The sequence below is a fragment of the Oncorhynchus mykiss genome, chromosome 1 (genome assembly GCF_057628025.1).
Source record: "Oncorhynchus mykiss isolate SJ-2025 chromosome 1, ASM5762802v1, whole genome shotgun sequence".
Classification (NCBI taxonomy): Eukaryota; Metazoa; Chordata; class Actinopteri; order Salmoniformes; family Salmonidae; genus Oncorhynchus; species Oncorhynchus mykiss.
Genome location: NC_143022.1, coordinates 71,203,723 through 71,222,506, shown reverse-complemented (window position 1 = coordinate 71,222,506; position 18,784 = coordinate 71,203,723). Strand labels below are relative to the sequence as shown.

Here is an 18,784-nt window from a genome sequence, read left to right as displayed (position 1 = left end):
CTAACAGGCACATATATTAAAAAACGTTCAGCCATTAAGCCATGGAGAGAGCTGTGGATTTGTCTGAGCCAACAAATCAGCACCCACTTTGGTTTAGGAGGCTATATGACCACAAATACCATAGAACAGCAAGGACGCCTCTGCCTGACAGAAAACTGATAATCTATTGGAAGGTTGGAGTTAATTAATGAAGGGGAGAATGGGCTAACCAATGACGCCAACCCCAACTCACACCCTCAGTCACTCCTCCGTCCTTTGAGGCTCTATTATAACTAAGTTTAGACTCCCCCCCTCACTCTGCACTGGTTCTATATATAGGCCCCCCGGACCATCTCTTGATAGCCCCATCAGCACTTTCACCCCCCATCCCCCACTTTTACTTTTACTTTTACCCCAACCTCAACCCCCCCCCCCCCCTCCCTCCAGCCCCCCCTCAAAGATCTGCCATCCAAGCTCAGGGTGGATTTCACACTCCCTGGGATCTGAGTCCAGCCACAGGTCTGAGGCACCCTGGGATTTGTAAACTTCTGATTAAGATTAACCTGCAGCCTTCATCTCCTACTGGTATTACTAGACCTCCTTGAACATAAGGATTTAAAAAACTGGGTGAGTGGATCATGCCATCAGCTTGATTTTACTAACCAATTGCATGCATGACTTGGCCGTCAACGGCAAACTGGAAAGCAAAGACAGTTGTGCAAAATCTTCACCTATAGCATTAAAAAAGAACTGCACTTGAGAATTGAAATTATGTTTGAAGACCTTGACTCAATAAGGAATGCATTATTTATTCATTTATGGGATATAAAGTGCTTTTGAAGGCATGGTGAAGTGATCTTGATGTTCATTGAACATTTTTAGAATTTGCCCATCACTCAAAGACGCAGGCAGGCTCTGAGAGAATGTGCTGACTGCTCCCCTTTGTCCAACAGCACATTTTATATGGTGTGCAAAGCCTGGAATACCCAGCTGGGGAGGTGAAACCTGAGTGCTGGGGTCCTCAGCTGGTGATAATTTTACAGGGGATTTACAAAGTCCTCCCCCACAATCCCTTCTCCAATCCACCCACATATCACCCCTCAACATCTTCATTTTAATTTGGGGAAGATTAGATCATTCTCTTGACAATTGTGCCAATGTGTATGTGTTTGTATGTGAGTGTCCATTGCGTCTCACACATCTGATAGTACACTGACGCCACTACTCGACGCTGAAAGGTCTTGGCTGAAAATAGCTCTGGTGGATTAGGTTACAGTCAGTCGATGTGATGCGAAGTTTGCCACAGAGTGGGTCTTCAAGAAGCTGCAGACTCGCAGTAGGTACAGAACAGTATGGCTTAAAGGAGAACTACAGTATATAGAAAGGGGCTCTGTGAGACATAAACATGATGGGCGGTGTGGTGCTTGTACTGTATCCCAACTGAGATCTTCCATGTCTTCAAGCTTCACCTAGCAACCTAGACTACAGAGTTCCTGTGTCAGATTTCTTCATACTTTAAGAATCTATGATCACAGCCATGTTCATCGTATCCATCAAATTGGATCGATGTGTTTACTGCAAATGGATTTATCTGAAAGTCTTGGTAGTGTGTGCTCATCAGCTCATGAAGAGGAATGTGTTTACTGCAACCACTGTAGGCATACAGAATACTCTGTGTTAAACCTTTCTAATTCCTAGAGTTGTCAGATCAAACAAAACAGAAACTTACAGTGGGCTATATGTTTTCTCACGGACGGACATCTCTTGGCTCGGGGAATGTTATGGATCTGAAGCCACTCTGAACTTGGAAAAGGAGCAGGGTGCAGTCTGCACGTGTTCTTCATGCCCTCAGAAGCATGGCCTCATAAGTGTGGGTCCCAACATAGTGCAATGGTTAGAGATTATCACTAGAGGGACTCCCCGATCTCCTCTCTCTGTGCTGCCTTTCCACAATTATTTTTTTCTGCTATTGAGTGGCTATAGAGAGACTATATATACACATATATACAGTACCAGTCAAACGTTTGAACACACCCACTCATTCAAAGGTTTTTCTTTAAAAAAATATATTTTATACATTGTAGAATAATAGTGAAGACATCAAAACTATGAAATAACACATGGAATCATGTAGTAACCAAAAAAGTGTTTAACAAATCAAAATAGATGTTATATTTGAGATTCTTCAAAGTAGCAACCCTTTGCCTTGATGAAAGCTTTGCACACTCTTGTTATTCTCTCAACCAGCTTCACCTGGAATGCTTTTCCAACAGTCTTGAAGGAGTTCCCACATATGCTGAGTACTTGTTGGCTGCTTTTCCTTCACTCTGCGGTCCAACTCATCCCAGACCATCTCAATTGGGTTGAGGTCGGGTGATTGGGGAGACCAGGTCATCTGATGCAGCACTTCATCACTCTCCTTCTTGGTCAAATAGCCCTTACACAGCCTTGAGGTGTGTTTTGGGTCATTGTCCTGTTGAAAAACAAATGATAGTCCCACTAAGCGCAAGCCAGATGGGATGGCGTATCACTGCAGAATACTGTGGTAGCCATGCTGGTTAAGTGTGCCTTGAATTCTAAATAAATGAAAGACTGTGTCACCAGCAAAGCACCCCCACACCATCACACGTTGTCCTCCATGCTTCATGATGGAAACTACACATGTGGAGATCATCTGTTCATCTACTCTGCATCTCACAAAGACACAGCGGTTGGGACCAAAAATCTCAAATTTGGATTCATCAGACCAAAGGACAGATTTCCACCGGTCTAATGTCCATTTCTCGAGTTTCTTGCCCCAAGAAAGTCTCTTCTTATTATTGGTATCCTTTAGTAGTGGTTTCTTTTGCAGCAATTTGACCATGAAGGCCTGATTCACGCAGTATCCTCTGAACAGTTGATGTTGAGATGGAGATGTGTCTGTTACTTGAACTCTGTGAAGAATTTATTTGGGCTGCAATCTAAGGTGCAGTTAACTCTAATGAACTTATCCTCTGCAGCAGAGGTAACTCTGGGTCTTCCTTTCATCATAGTGCTTGGTGGTTTTGCGACTGCACTTGAAGAAACTTTCAAAGTTCTTGAAGTGTTCCGGAATGACTGACCTTCATGTCTTAAAGTAATGATGGACTGTCGTTTCTCTTTGCTTATTTGACCGTTCTTGCCATAATATCTTGCCATAATATGAACTTGGTCTCTTACCAAATATCTTCTGTATACCACCCCTCCCTTGTCACAACACAACTGATTGATTTAACAAGGCACACATGTTAATTGAAATGCATTCCAGGTGACTACCTCGTGAAGCTGGTTGAGAGAATGTGAAGAGTGTGCAAAGCTGTCATCAAGGCAAAGGGTGGCTTCTTTGAAGAATCTCAAATATAACATATATTTTGATTTGTTTAACACTTCTTTGGTTACTAAATGATTCCATATGTGTTATTTCACCGTTTTGATATCTTCACTATTATTCTACAATGGAGAATGAGTAGGTGTGTCCAAACTTTTGACTGGTACTGTATATATATATAAGCTAAATCCAGACATATTATACAGTAGCTTGGTATGTCCTGTGACCTTTTCTAACTTCCTGTTTATATGTGTTCTCAGTCTGCAGTCATGCCTCATGGAACACCTGCCCCACCTAACAAGCGGAAAAAGCCCTCTAAGATCATCACTGACCTGTCACATGTCACTCAAGATGGTAAGGCACAAACATGTGAGCTCATAAACACAACACATTGCATGTACAAAGGTACATTGCTCACATATTAAAAAAAGATAATGAGATCTCCCAAAGTTATGTGAGAGACCGCACAGTACCATACATTTAATTCTGCTCAGTAACATTTATCAATATGAGCCTGTGGTATTATCAAGAGTAACATACTGAACTAATTGGTAAACCGAGAGGGGGGGACACTTGTCAAAGAGGCTCCTCCACATGGATACACTTAACATGTCCTAATGACTAGCGCCCTGTCACACACACAAACATTTATCGCCTAGATTTCACAGCACAAATACGATATGTCCTTTATAATCATCGCAGTAATGGTTTACTCTCCCCTCCCTCTCAGCTGTTAGGATCCATGCTTCATTAAACAGCGATGGCATGATGATTTTTAATGAAAGTTATGACAGGTGTTTTTCCTCTCCATCCATTAAGTGCTCCAGATCTTCGTGCAAGTAGATATAGTAGTCTCCGTTGACATCAGTAAAGTGTCAATTTATGCTACCCTTTCACTTCAGTTGTGCTGTGCACTTCATACTTTTTTTGTGTAAAGTGTCCTGACAGATGTAGCAATAAGGCCTAAGCAGAAAGCTGTGTTTTAACAGCAGGTTCATGTTTATTGAGATAAATCTAGTCCTTAACGCAGAACTGAGCGAATTTTCGCAAGATGGGCCAGCTGCAAAGTTCAAAGAGACTATATTGTAAAAAGTTATGAAATGAATTTAAGGTTAGGGTTAAGTATATTTGTAAGAAGTGTGATTAAGGTTGGGGTTAAAGTCCCCATGCAATCTTTGTCATTTTATTTGGAAATCATCACTGCATGTCTAATAAATCACCGTGTGTGTTTATTTAATGAAAATAACTCCACAATATATTTTTGATCATGCATTTCCCTGAGACTCCTTTGACCTGTGAAATGCTCAGTCTGATCATGTGGGCGTTAGGAAAACATTTGAAGATATTTACATAAAATCACGTTTTTAATTGCATTGCCCCTTTTAAGGTTAGGGTTCGGTTTAAAATCAGATGTGATGAATTTGTGGCTGTGCTAGCTAGCTTCAGCATTCAAACGTATTCTCCCCCACCAGAGAAGCCACGTCTGTTGTAGCTTATAACAGAAATAGTCAGAAATGAAATTTGAATCACATAACTAGTGTTTATTTTTAATGTCAACATAAAAATGGTACTGTCAAACATTACAAAATCGTAATGGCACAAAAGTCATTGAGACACAAGCATAGTCCTTTTGAACTGCAGAATTTATTGCCAGGAAAACAAACAGGAATGCTAAATTATTAAATCCACCAAATTTAATCAGAGTTGATGCGTGTTTATCTAGTGACAGTTCCTGCAATGGAAAAGGGTGGCAAGAACTTCTTAGCAGGAACTAAAAGGATGTCATGTTGAGAGGATGTGCTTAGTCAAAACAGTGTGGGATGAATGTTCTCATAACAAAGTTCTAAGTCCTGATGGTGCTATGTAAATAATCAGCTGCTATCTGAAAACCTGTTTTTTTGGTGGTTTTTTTTACACACAGAGAACATTTTACATAAGAGCTTACCGTAGATAGATAGATAGATAGATAGATAGATAGATAGATAGATAGATAGATAGATAAAGAACAAAGCAAAGAATGATCAGGCTACTACAAAAAAAAGTATAAAAGACACATATGTATTATATTAGTACTATAGCCTACTGTTATATAGGTATTGTATTATTATAATGTGCTCCAGAGCGTTAGAATTGTTGTGGAACGTCTTCCCTGTGCAGATTGAAGACTTTCTCCCTTCACCCATCCTCTCTGTTTCAACACCCTGTGACTTCTGACCAATGGATCATAAGCACTGAGAACAGAACAAATATAGACAACACAGACATGAAAACGACTCAGGCCTTACCTCATAAAGCCATAAAGCCTCAGTCAGAGTCAGGCCCAAACTCGGGGATGAGCTGTTCTCTGCTCTCTCTCCTTCAACAGGCACATTGTTGAAGAACAGCCAGTTCATCTTTGGGCAGAGAGATTTATGAATTTTCCACCGTAATGATACCAAGAATCTGAGAGCATCCCCCTCCTAGGCAACCATCTGCACCGAGTGTAATTTCTGCTGAGATGTAGAGATCACGTCACACCCACACAGATGTGTTTTCTAGATGAAAGATGATGCACGCAAAGTACTTAAACATTCATTCAAACAATGCTAAGCAAACCGTAGATACCACAGGTAAGATTCTTTCTGCACAGGGAGATACATTACTGACTGTATTTTTGTATCACACTGCAGACATTGTTGAGTCCAATAATACAAGTTTGAACAATTTCTGTGGCAGAATAATTATGTTTTTGATTTATCCCGGAAACCTGGTCTACAAGTTTAACGGAATAGAGCCTTATACAGTATGTTCAGACAATATAATGTAGAGAAACAACAAGAGAAATGAATAGACAGTGTGAACATTTCTCATCTGCAGAGTATGAGTCAGAGCCTGAGGCGTCAGAGTTTGACCTGGGGACGAAGATCAAGACTCCCAAGGACACCATGCTGGAAGAGCTGAACCTCTTCACCAACAAGGGCTCCAAGATGTTCCAGAGGAGGCAGAAGCGTGTGGAGAAGTTCATATACGAGAATAACCCTGACCTCTTCAGCAGCGAGTCTATGGTAAGAAAAAGGAGGTCAATCATCCAAGTCAAAATTAAACACTTGATATAACAATAATACATGTTAGTATTATATATAGTTCATGTAGAAATTCTGTCCAAAGAGCTTGAATGTAAAACAATTGCAGTGAAAATTGGCAATGGATGAGGGAAGGAAGTACAACCCATGGATAGATAGGGAAATTATCACAATGTTGAGGCTATCAATGTATATCTCAACAACCACCCAGGTTGGAAGCTTGTCTTACTTGTGTGTTTCATTTCAGGAGAACTTCCAGAAGTTGGTCCCCAGCCTGGGTGGCACAATGATGTTGGACGCTACTGGCCACATGGTGGAGAAGAAGGCAGGCCCTCCTGTGCCCCCTCCCAAACCAGGCAAAGATGGGCATGGTTATGGTCATGGTCAGGGACATGAGCATGGTCATGAGCATGGACACCATGGACATCATGATGATGTTGCTCCAGGAGAACATGGTCATGGTCAGTATCCGCTCATATCAACTCACGAGATTAGAACAAGTGATTTTGGAATTAATGGAGTGCAGTGCAATCAATATATCAGATTTTGCCTGACTTGATTTTTCCTGGATATTTATTCCAAAGAGGATTGAACATCATGTGATAGAATATCTGGTTTCCTGACTCGCTGTTTTCTTCCTACAGGTAGTCATGGAGTAGAGGTGGCCTTAGACAAGGCCAAGAAGAGGCATGATTATGTCCCCTCATACGTATCACCATGGGAAAAGGCCATGAAGGGCAACCAGGAGCTGACATCCAGCATGAGATATCATATGCCAGGCCCCCATGCCCACCATGATCTGCCCAAGTTCAAGTCCTTCAACAGGTACAGTCCCCTCTATGCTTTGCTTGGTTGACTCCTTAGCATCTAAAAAAAAATATATATATTTGAAAAGAGTATGAAGTAATGGAGCCCACCCATTTACTCTCAAACTCAGACTATTTGTATTGTCCGTCCATGTATGTGACACACATGTACAGAAGTTGCCTTAGAAGATTAATTTAACTTATTAGTCTGATCTTCTTTTGTTGCCCATCACTCTATCTGTCTTAGGAGTGCTACACCGTTTGGGGGCTTTGATAAGGCCTCTCAGCTCATGACCTTCCAGCTGCCAGACACCCATGAGGTGGCCCATGATGAGCCTGAACTGGCTGTAGTATACCAGCATGAGATTGGCGCTCGACCCTCCTTCAACCGCACTCCTATAGGCTGGGTGGGGAGCGGTGAGCCCAGCAGCATCCACATCGAGTTGGACACCATGCCCTTCGATGGAGAGACTGACGACCTGTGAATAGCATGCCCCACAGACCCAGATGTGCAGATAAAGACCACGCACAAATATATACAATTACATAAACAAAAACCATCACTTTTTTTTGAAAGGTTTTGAATGCAGTCAGCTTTTCCTTGGGTTGAATTAATTAATAGGAAAGTGTGTATGAAACGAACCACGTAGCTCAATATTGGGCTCTTAATTTAGACAGAGAGAGACAGAGAAGGAGACAAAGTAAACACAATAGACTACCATAACTCTGATTTATGCTTACACTTATTTTTTCATGATGATTCATTTAAGGAGCATAGTATATTGTGCAATCACACTACAAGTGTGTAGCTTATTCACAAAGCAGCAACATAACATATGTCCATGAGGAGAACAGGTAAACTCAACGGAGAGTTTGAGTATTGTTTAGCTTTTCAGCATGTTGATGTGACTCATTGCTCATCAGGACAGCCACACGTTGTTCATTTAGCTTCTAGCCTTCTACCATCATGGCTTTTACTGTATTTCTGTGTTTTTTCCTGTGTTTCTATGCCGCTTTCACATTTGACAGCTTTGTCAAGCCCCTGCAAATCCAAACCATCCTAGGACGCATGCAGTAAGCATGAGGTGAGGTGTGTTCATTTCTGTTGAGTGATAGAGATGATGTTCTACTGCATCACCCACATTTTCTCCTTAATAAACTTTTTCCAATTGTAGTTTGCATCTGTTATTCTTTGTATCTCGCATGTGTACAGTGTAAGACTGACTATAATCTTCAGTGGAACGAATAGACAGGAGGCCAGTCTAACGTGTGGGGACCCTCTTTAGGGCCCCACGGTGTAATTCACTTGATGGAAGACAGTGATGTAACAGGGATGAATTTCAAAGGAACTTTACCTGTGACAAACACCTTAAAAATGTGAAATAAAATCATCAGTCAGTGTCCCCTTTTTTCCTTCTCAGTCCGTCCCCTGTGCCAAACACTTGGATTTCACCTCTCAATACGCCAAGCCAAAATATCGCGAGCATTTGGTTGCCTTGGCTGCAGCGCAGGGTGACGCTAGAGGAGGTTTGACTGGGGTTTAGCGGCAGAGCGTTTCACTCAAGTCCCTCAGGACAAGGGACAAGGCAACAGCGGGGTTGAAAAGGTAAGTCGGCTGTCCACAAACTTGATACCAAATGAGAAATTGGAAGGATTTAGATAAAATTACCAATTTAGAACACGACTTAAGTTATGGAACATGGACAAATGCAGGCTGCAATCGCGTGTAGGCTAAATGCACGCCAGTCCTGTGATACATTGAGAGTGACGTTCACCATAGGGATGCTTTGCAAGAGGATGCTCTGTCTGCACCGTGACCACAGCACATTGGATTTCGACTTCGTTATCTAACGGTCTCTCTTGATTATTTAGACTGCGCACACGCAGCCACATGCACGCCATACCTTGTACGTTGTTTGCTTCTGCCAGATATTTAACTTGCGTGCACGGTGTGTTAGCATTGATACAGATTATCTCCAACGGCGTTTACCAGTTGAAATCAAATCAAACGTTATTAGTCGCACACGCCGTTTACAGCAGGTATAAAATGTGCAGCGAAATGCTTGTGTGCTAGCTCCCTCAACAATGCAGTACATTAGTCAATAACAATAATATAGTATGCCTAGTAATACTGGACTGTATTACACGGTATTTATACATATAAAGTGGGTAGTGTCTTCATATCACGCTGTGGAATAAATAGAACCGCAGGGTTGACTGTGTGTGTGTGTGTGTGTGTGTGTGTGTGTGAGAGAGAGAGAGAGAGAGAGAGAGAGTTCTGAGTATGTGTGGGTGCATGTGTGTAAGTTTGTGGGTAAGGGTTCGATGTGTTGGTAGTCAGTGCAAATCATCTCTAAGGTGCAGATAGTCTCTGAGGTGCAAAAAGTCTCTGTAGGTGCATATCTGTTCCGGTAGACATCTAAGGTTAGCTGTTCAGCAGTCTGATGGCCTGTTGGTAGTAGCTGTCTTGGAGCCTGTTGGTCCGAGACCCAATGCTACGATGCCACTTGCCAGATGGTAACAGAGTGAACAGTCCGTGGCTCGGGTGACAGGACTCCTTGACAATCTTTCGGGCCTTTCTCAGAAACCACCTGGAGTACATGTCCCAGAGGGCAGGGGGCTCGAGTGATGGGCCGTCCTCACCATCCTTTGTAGAACCTTATGGTTGAGGGCGGTGCAGTTGCCGTACCAAACGGTGATGCCTGAGGTTGAAGAGGCACTGTTGCGCCTTCTTCACAGCGGTAGTGGTGTGATTGGACCATGTCAGGTCATATGTGATGTGCACACCGAGGAACTTGAAGCTTTTGACCCTCTCCACTGCAGCTCTGTCGATGGCAAGTGGCGTGCTCCCCCTCCTGTTTCCTGTAGTCCACGATCAACTTTAGAGGCCACTCTGGCAGGGCTCTAACCTCTTCCCTGTAGGCTGTCTCGTCGGCGATCAGACCCACCACTGTCGTGCCATCGGAAAACTTGGTATTTTTGGTATTTTATTGGGATCCCCATTAGCTGTTGCAAAGTAGCTACTTTTCCTGGGGTCCACACAAAACATGAAACATGACATAATACAGAACATTAATAGATAAGAACAGTTTAAGGACAGAACTACATCAATTAGTGATTAATGATGGTGCTGGAGTTGTGTGTGGCCAAGCAGTTGTGGGTGTACATAGAGGACAATAGGGGACTAAGCACGCACCCCTGGGGGCCCCCCATGTTGAGGGTCAGCGTGGCGGAGGTGTGTTGCCTACCCTCACCACCTGGAGTCTGCCTATCAGGAAGTCCTGGATCCAGGAAAAGGAGTGATTTACGGCTAAATTGTTAGCTGCATCTACTCCGCAACTCGGCAAGCGTTGTTGATTTAGATATAGCTAATGCATTCTATATGGTACTTGGTGTTATGAACACATACTAATCAAGGTACGTGGATAAGCATGGAAATAGTTTCTCTTGTCTTGTCAACCTGCCTCTCCGTCTCAGACTCAGTTGCTGACATAGCTCCTGTACCCTAAAATAATGTCATCCTGTTTTATCTTAAACATTTCAACAACAAAAATGCATGTCGCCCTCACGCGTGCCAGATGTATAATTTTTTAATCCTTGTTTGATTCTATCATTGATCCTAATGGATGAATTGATGCATGTCATTTCACACACACAATAATGCAGAACAGTGTAGTAATGCTGTGTCACGACGTGTTACTGTGTAGTAATGCTGTTTTACGACGTGTTACTGTGTAGTAATGCTGTTTTACTACGTGTTACTGTGTAGTAGTGCTGTTTTACTACGTGTTACAGTGTAGTAATGATGTTTTACTACGTGTTACAGTGTAGTAATGATGTTTTACGACGTGTTACTGTGTAGTAATGCTGTTTTACTACGTGTTACAGTGTAGTAATGATGTTTTACTACGTGTTACAGTGTAGTAATGATGTTTTACGACGTGTTACTGTGTAGTAATGCTGTGTTACGGCGTGTTACAGTGTAGGAATGCTGTTTTACGACGTGCTACAGTGTGGTAATGCTGTGTTACGACGTGTTACAGTGTAGTAATGCTGTGTTACGACGTGTTACAGTGTAGTAATGCTGTTTTACGACGTGCTCCAGTGTAGTAATGCTGTGTTACGACGTGCTACAGTGTAGTAATGCTGTTTTACGACGTGCTACAGTGTAGTAATGCTGTGTTACGACGTGTTACAGTGTAGTAATGCTGTGTTACGACGTGTTACAGTGTAGTAATGCTGTTTTACGACGTGCTACAGTGTAGTAATGCTGTGTTACGACGTGTTACAGTGTAGTAATGCTGTTTTACGACATGTTACAGTGTAGTAATGCTGTGTTACGACGTGTTACAGTGTAGTAATGCTGTTTTACGACGTGCTACAGTGTCGTAATGCTGTGTTACAACGTGTTACAGTGTAGGAATGCTGTTTTACGACGTGCTACAGTGTGGTAATGCTGTGTTACGACGTGTTACAGTGTAGTAATGCTGTGTTACGACGTGTTACAGTGTAGTAATGCTGTTTTACGACGTGCTCCAGTGTAGTAATGCTGTGTTACGATGTGCTACAGTGTAGTAATGCTGTTTTACGACGTGCTACAGTGTAGTAATGCTGCGTTACGACGTGTTACAGTGTAGTAATGCTGTTTTACGACGTGCTACAGTACAGTAATGCTGTGTTACAACGTGTTACAGTGTAGTAATGCTGTGTTACGACGTGCTACAGTGTAGTAATGCTGTGTTACGACCTGCTACAGTGTAGTAATGCTGTTTTACGATGTGTTACAGTGTAGTAATGCTGTGTTACGACGTGCTACAGTGTAGTAATGCTGTTTTACGACGTGCTACAGTGCAACCTACTTGAGAAAGTTGGACGGCGTTTACACAGTGGAATAGTTTTGCTACATAAAGTTGCTTTTATGATGCAAGGCGAATAACAGAGAAATTAGACAGTTGACAAAATGATGGATTTAAAAAATATAATTTGAAGACAGGTGAATAAAGATTGTATAACCTAAACGTGTGTGCCTATGATGACCTGTGCATGTCATTTCACACACACAATAATGCAGAACAGTGTAGTAATGCTGTGTCACGACGTGTTACAGTGTAGTAATGCTGTTTTACGTCGTGTTACAGTGTATTAATGCTGTTTTACGACGTGTTACTGTGTAGTAATGCTGTTTTACAACGTGTTACTGTGTAGTAATGCTGTTTTACTACGTGTTACTGTGTAGTAGTGCTGTTTTACTACGTGTTACAGTGTAGTAATGATGTTTTACTACGTGTTACAGTGTAGTAATGATGTTTTACTACGTGTTACAGTGTAGTAATGATGTTTTACGACGTGTTACTGTGTAGTAATGCTGTGTTACGGCATGTTACAGTGTAGTAATGCTGTGTTACGACGTGCTACATTGTAGTAATGCTGTTTTACGACGTGTTACAGTGTAGTAATGCTGTGTTACAACGTGCTACAGTGTAGTAATGCTGTGTTACGACGTGCTACAGTGTAGTAATGCTGTGTTACGATTAGAGGTCGACTGATTCATCGGAATGGCCGATTTATTAGGGCCGATTTCAAGTTTTCATAACAATCGGAAATCGGTATTACAACAATACTGAATTAACACTTATTTTAACTTAATATAATACATAAATCAAATCAATTTAGCCTCAAGTAGATAATGAAACATGTTCAATTTGGTTTAAATAATGCAAAAACAGTGTTGGAGAAGAACGTAAAAGAGCAATATGTGCTATGTAAGAAAGCTAACGTTTCAGTTCCTTGCTCAGAACATGAGAACAAATGAAAGCTGGTGGTTCCTTTTAACATGAGTCTTCAATATTCCCAGGTAAGAAGTTTTAGGTTGTAGTTATTATAGGACTATTTCCCTCTATACTATTTGTATTTCATTAACCTTTGACTATTGGATGTTCTTATAGGCACTTTAATATTGCCAGTGTAACAGTATAGCTTCCGTCCCTCTCCTCTCTCCTCCCTGGGCTCGAACCAGCAACACAACGACAACAGCCACCACATAGAAGCAGCGTTACCCATGCAGAGCAAGGGAAACAACCACCCCAAGGCTCAGAGCGAGTGAAGTTTGAAACGCTATTAGCGCACGCTAACTAGCCAGCCATTTCACTTCGGTCACACCAGCGTCATCTCGGGAGTTGATAGGTTTGAAGTCATAAACAGTGCAGTGCTTGATGCACAACGAAGAGCTGCTGGCAAAACGCAGGAAAGTGCTGTTTGAATGAATGTTTACCCGCCTGCTTCTGCCTACCACCGCTCAGTCAGATACTTAGATACTTGTATGCTTGTATGCTCAGTCAGATTATATGCAACACAGGACACGCTAGATAATATCTAGTAATATCATCAACCATGTGTAGTTAACTAGCGATTATGATTGATTGTTTTTTATAAGATAAGTTTAATGCTAGCTAGCAACTTACCTTGGCTTACTGCATTTGCGTAACAGGCAGTCGTCTCCTTGTGGAGTGCAACAAGAGAGAGGCAGGACGTTATTGCGTTGGACTAGTTAACTGTAAGGTTGCAAGATTGGATCCCCCGAGCTGACAAGGTGAAAATCTGTCTTTCTGCCCCTGAACGAGGCAGTTAACCCAACGTTCCTAGGCCGTCATTGGAAATAAGAATGTGTTCTTAACTGACTTGCCTAGTTAAATAAAGGTGTAATTTTTTTTTTTTTAATCGGGTCTCCCCAAAATACTGATTTCCGATTGTTATGAAAACTTGAAATCAACCCTAATTAATCGGCCATTCCAATTAATCGGTCGACCTCTAGTGCTACAGTGTAGTAATGCTGTGTTACGACGTGCTCCAGTGTAGTAATGCAGTTTTACGACCTGCTACAGTGTAGTAATGCTGTGTTACCACGTGCTACAGTGTAGTAATGCTGTGTTACGACGTGCTCCAGTGTAATAATGCTGTGTTACGACGTGCTACAGTGTAGTAATGCTGTGTTACGACGTGCTCCAGTGTAATAATGCTGTTTTACGACCTGCTACAGTGTAGTAATGCTGTGTTACGACGTGTTACAGTGTAGTAATGCTGTTTTACGACGTGCTACAGTGTAGTAATGCTGTGTTACGACGTGTTACAGTGTAGTAATGCTGTTTTACGACATGTTACAGTGTAGTAATGCTGTGTTACGACGTGTTACAGTGTAGTAATGCTGTTTTACGACGTGCTACAGTGTCGTAATGCTGTGTTACAACGTGTTACAGTGTAGGAATGCTGTTTTACGACGTGCTACAGTGTGGTAATGCTGTGTTACGACGTGTTACAGTGTAGTAATGCTGTGTTACGACGTGTTACAGTGTAGTAATGCTGTTTTACGACGTGCTCCAGTGTAGTAATGCTGTGTTACGACGTGCTACAGTGTAGTAATGCTGTTTTACGACGTGCTACAGTGTAGTAATGCTGTGTTACGATGTGTTACAGTGTAGTAATGCTGTGTTACGACGTGTTACAGTGTAGTAATGCTGTTTTACGACGTGCTACAGTGCAGTAATGCTGTGTTACGACGTGTTACAGTGTAGTAATGCTGTTTTACGACATGTTACAGTGTAGTAATGCTGTGTTACGACGTGTTACAGTGTAGTAATGCTGTTTTACGACGTGCTACAGTGTCGTAATGATGTGTTACAACGTGTTACAGTGTAGGAATGCTGTTTTACGACGTGCTACAGTGTGGTAATGCTGTGTTACGACGTGTTACAGTGTAGTAATGCTGTTTTACGACGTGCTCCAGTGTAGTAATGCTGTGTTACGACGTGCTACAGTGTAGTAATGCTGTTTTACGACGTGCTACAGTGTAGTAATGCTGTGTTACGACGTGTTACAGTGTAGTAATGCTGTGTTACGACGTGTTACAGTGTAGTAATGCTGTTTTACGACGTGCTACAGTACAGTAATGCTGTGTTACAACGTGTTACAGTGTAGTAATGCTGTGTTACGACGTGCTACAGTGTAGTAATGCTGTGTTACGACCTGCTACAGTGTAGTAATGCTGTTTTACGACGTGTTACAGTGTAGTAATGCTGTGTTACGACGTGCTACAGTGTAGTAATGCTGTTTTACGACGTGCTACAGTGCAACCTACTTGAGAAAGTTGGACGGCGTTTACACAGTGGAATAGTTTTGCTACATAAAGTTGCTTTTATGATGCAAGGCGAAGAACAGAGAAATTAGACAGTTGACAAAATGATGGATTTAAAAAATATAATTTGAAGACAGGTGAATAAAGATAGTATAACCTAAACGTGTGTGCCTATGATGACCTGTGGGTGCGGAAAATGGTCACCTGGGGGATAATATGCCCTTGTCTAGGCTACTCTTCACTTCCCCTTAACAGGGCTCTGTCATCGGGAAAAGTACATACAATTACATGCAGCTCTTCTGTCATCCCATCCGTTTTCAAAACATACAGTATTTTGCCCAAGTGGCAAGTTATTGAATTGACTGTGGGAGATGCTGCATGTGTGATTTGGGTGTGAAAATTCACCCCAGTAACATATGGTTCCCTAGCACCCAAACTGATGTGTGAGTGTAGTACTTATATAATCAACCATGGAATTTTCTGTATTATTTAGCACAGTCAGTGTTTTCTTACATAACATGATTGTAAATCTTTTTTAAGCCCCCACCGTGCAAGTCTCTGCTTTGTTTTCTGCTGATGAAGAGAAAATGACAGGATTTTATCGTTTCGTCTATGATAGGTGGGAACGTACAGTTGAAGTCGGAAGTATACATACACCTTAGCCAAATACATTTAAACTCAGTGTTTCACAATTCCTGACATTTAATCCTAGTAAAAATGTCCTGTCTTAGGTCAGTTTGGATCACCACTTTATTTTAAGAATGTGAAATGTCAGAATAATACTAGAGATTCATCACATTCCCAGTGGCTCAGAAGTTTACATACACTCAGTTAGTATTTGGTAGCATTACCTTTAAATTGTTTAACTTGGGTCAAACGTGTCAGGTAGCCTTCCACAAGCTTCCCACAATAAGTTGGGTGAATTTTGGCCCATTCCTCCTGACAGAGCTGGTGTAACTGAGTCAGGTTTGTAGGCCTCCTTGCTGTTTTAGTTCTGCCCACACATTTTCTATAGGATTGAGGTCAGGGCTTTGTGATGGCCACTCCAATACCTTGAGTTTGTTGACCTTAAGCCATTTTGCCACAACTTTGGAAGTATGCTTGGGGTCATTGTCCATTTGGAAGACCCATTTGCGACCAAGCTTTAACTTCCTGACTGATGTCTTGAGATGTTGCTTCAATATATCCACCTAATTTTCCATCCTCATGAAGCCATCTATTTTGTGAAGTGCACCAGTCCCTCCTGCAACAAAGCACCCCCACAACATGATGCTGCCGCCCTCGTGCTTCACGGTTGGGATGGCGTTCTTCGGCTTGCAAGCATTCCCCCTTTTCCTCCAAACATAACGATGGTCATTATGGCCAAACAGTTCTATTTTTGTTTCATCAGATCAGAGGACATTTCTCCAAAAGTATGATTTTTGTCCCCATGCAGTTGCCAACCATATTCTGGCTTTTTTTTACGGCGGTTTTGGGACAGTGGCTTCCTCCTTGCTGAGCGGCCTTTAAGGTTATGTCGATATAGGACTCGTTTTACTGTGGATATAGATACTTTTGTACCTGTTTCCTCCAGCATCTTCACAAGGTCCTTTGCTGTTGTTCTGGGATTGATTTGCACTTTTCGCACCAAAGTACGTTCATCTCTAGGAGACAGAACGCATCTCCTTCCTGAGCAGTATGACGGTTGCGTGGTCCCATGATGTTTATACTTGTGTACTATTGTTTGTACAGATGAACGTGGTACCTTTAGGCGTTTGGAAATTGCTCCCAAGGATGAACCAAACTTGTGGAGGTCTACAATTCCTTTTTTGAGGTCTTGGCTGATTTCTTTTGATTTTCACCTGATGTCAAGCAAAGAGGCACTGAGTTTGAAGGTAGGCCTTGAAATACTTCCACAGGTACACTTCCAACAGACTCAAATTATGTCAATTAGCCTATCAGAAGCTTCTAAAGCCATGACATAATTTTCTGGAATTTTCCAAGCTGTCTAAAGGCACTGTCAACTTAGTGTATGTAAACTTCTGACCCACTGGAATTGTGATACAGTGAATTATAAGTGAAATAATCTGTCTGTAAACAATTGTTGGAAAAGTACTTGTGTCATGCACAAAGTAGATGTCCTAACCGACTTTCCCAAACTATAGTTCGTTAACAAGAAATTTGTGGAGTGGTTGAAAAACGAGTTTTAATGACTCGAACCTAAGTGTATGTAAACTTTCCACTTCAACTGTATATAAACAGTCTGGAGAGGGATCTAAGGGTTATACTGTAGCTAGGCTAATTGGTTATGAATTGCTGATCTGTTACAACTCAAGATCTGCAGAAGTTAGAAAAACACAGAGAGGCTTAGGCTAGAGAAGGAGAGAGAGTTATTCTATTGTCCTTTCAAAATGAAAAATGCCAGACAGTTTTTTTCCCTTCCTTTGCCCTAAGTGCTTTTCCCAAGTGAACGTGACTAAATCGTGCAAACATGCGTATCTTCTCAACACTCCTTGCGCTGCATAAACAAGTAAACAATAACACAAGCTCTGTGAAGTATGGAGAGAGAGGGGGTGATTAGATTAGTGCATGCTTTGATATCTCTGACCAGCCCCCTCGGCCTCTTTCTCTCTTTCTTAGCTCCCCTTCATCTCTCTCTCTCTCTCTCTCTCTCTCTCTCTCTCTCTCTCTCTCTCTCTCTCTCTCTCTCTCTCTCTCTCTCTCTCTCTCTCTCTCTCTCTCTCTCTCTCTCTCTCTCTCTCTCTCTCTCTCTCTCATAGATTAGCTGTGCAAAGTAAATGTGAGTCCTGGCCTGCATGCTAAATTAGGCCATGGATTGTTATGTAAAATTTGGTGATGAATAACTTAACATACGGATGGAGTGTTCCCATGCATTCTTTCAGAGAAAGGGTCTGCGGACTGTTTTGGTAGGCGGTATACTGTGCTTGAAAGTTGCAGGTGCAGCTTCCTGATGTTAGTCAGGAAGGGCCTGGATAAAGCCAGTGTGTTATTAGAGGTCCGAGGATAAGGCCTACTTTTGGATAAAAGTGCTACTTTCTGAGGAGGAACAAAAACAGATTATTGCTTGAAAGAGCTCCCAAGAAAGTGACTTAGATCACTACTCAGACTTCATGGCTCCTGCACTCTGGGTGTCTAGATTCAAGCCGTGATGCTTTCCCCTTCAATTAACCTGGGCCTCAGTGACCTCCATTATCAACCTGGTCCATCCTGGCAGCCAGTGTCCTGTGCAAACTCAGATAAGCAGGAGAGACCACCCCCATGTTGTGATGTGCTATCCCCACCTATTTATAATATAAACAAGCCTGGGAACAGTGGAGCAAAAGCGACATCTCTGTGAATGTCAGAGGGTGATACAATAGGGGTCCTGTGCAAAACAGTACTGTGTCTCTTATCAGAGATTAGAATATAGCCTACTCAGCATCTCCTTTAGTATTGGATCTGTTATATTTCTCCCACCAGTTGG

The 18,784-nt window shown here is 42.0% G+C and overlaps 2 protein-coding genes across 5 annotated transcripts in view; both read left to right on the top strand.

Annotated features, from left to right (window-relative positions):
* Nucleotides 1-468: 468 nt before the first annotated feature.
* On the top strand, nt 469-8,367 carry LOC110527765 (myozenin-1). The gene is made up of 6 exons (XM_021609269.3): nt 469-606; nt 3,586-3,679; nt 6,182-6,369; nt 6,635-6,848; nt 7,032-7,212; nt 7,441-8,367. The coding sequence occupies exons 2-6, from the start codon at nt 3,595-3,597 to the stop codon at nt 7,676-7,678; spliced, it is 906 nt and encodes a 301-aa protein (XP_021464944.2). The 5' UTR covers nt 469-606; nt 3,586-3,594; the 3' UTR covers nt 7,679-8,367.
* A 245-nt stretch (nt 8,368-8,612) lies between these two features.
* The window catches only part of LOC110527734 (ubiquitin carboxyl-terminal hydrolase 54), a 117,880-nt gene continuing 107,708 nt past the window's right edge, over nt 8,613-18,784 (top strand). For 2 of the 4 annotated variants that reach the window (XM_090238417.1, XM_090238410.1), the window contains exon 1: nt 8,613-8,799. The gene's annotated coding sequence lies outside the window, so the exon portion shown is untranslated. The remainder of the gene's footprint in view (nt 8,800-18,784) is intronic. The other 2 variants (XM_090238415.1, XM_090238396.1) reach the window with 1 other exon arrangement.

What these genes read in the sequence shown, in the direction of transcription:
- LOC110527765 (XM_021609269.3), top strand. Translation starts at nt 3,595, where the DNA reads ATGCCTCATGGAACACCTGCCCCACCTAACAAGCGGAAAAAGCCCTCT. An exon ending in TCCAGGAGAACATGGTCATG is followed by an intron (nt 6,849 to 7,031) that starts GTCAGTATCCGC and finishes TTCTTCCTACAG; the next exon opens with GTAGTCATGGAGTAGAGGTG. An exon ending in AAGTTCAAGTCCTTCAACAG is followed by an intron (nt 7,213 to 7,440) that starts GTACAGTCCCCT and finishes TATCTGTCTTAG; the next exon opens with GAGTGCTACACCGTTTGGGG.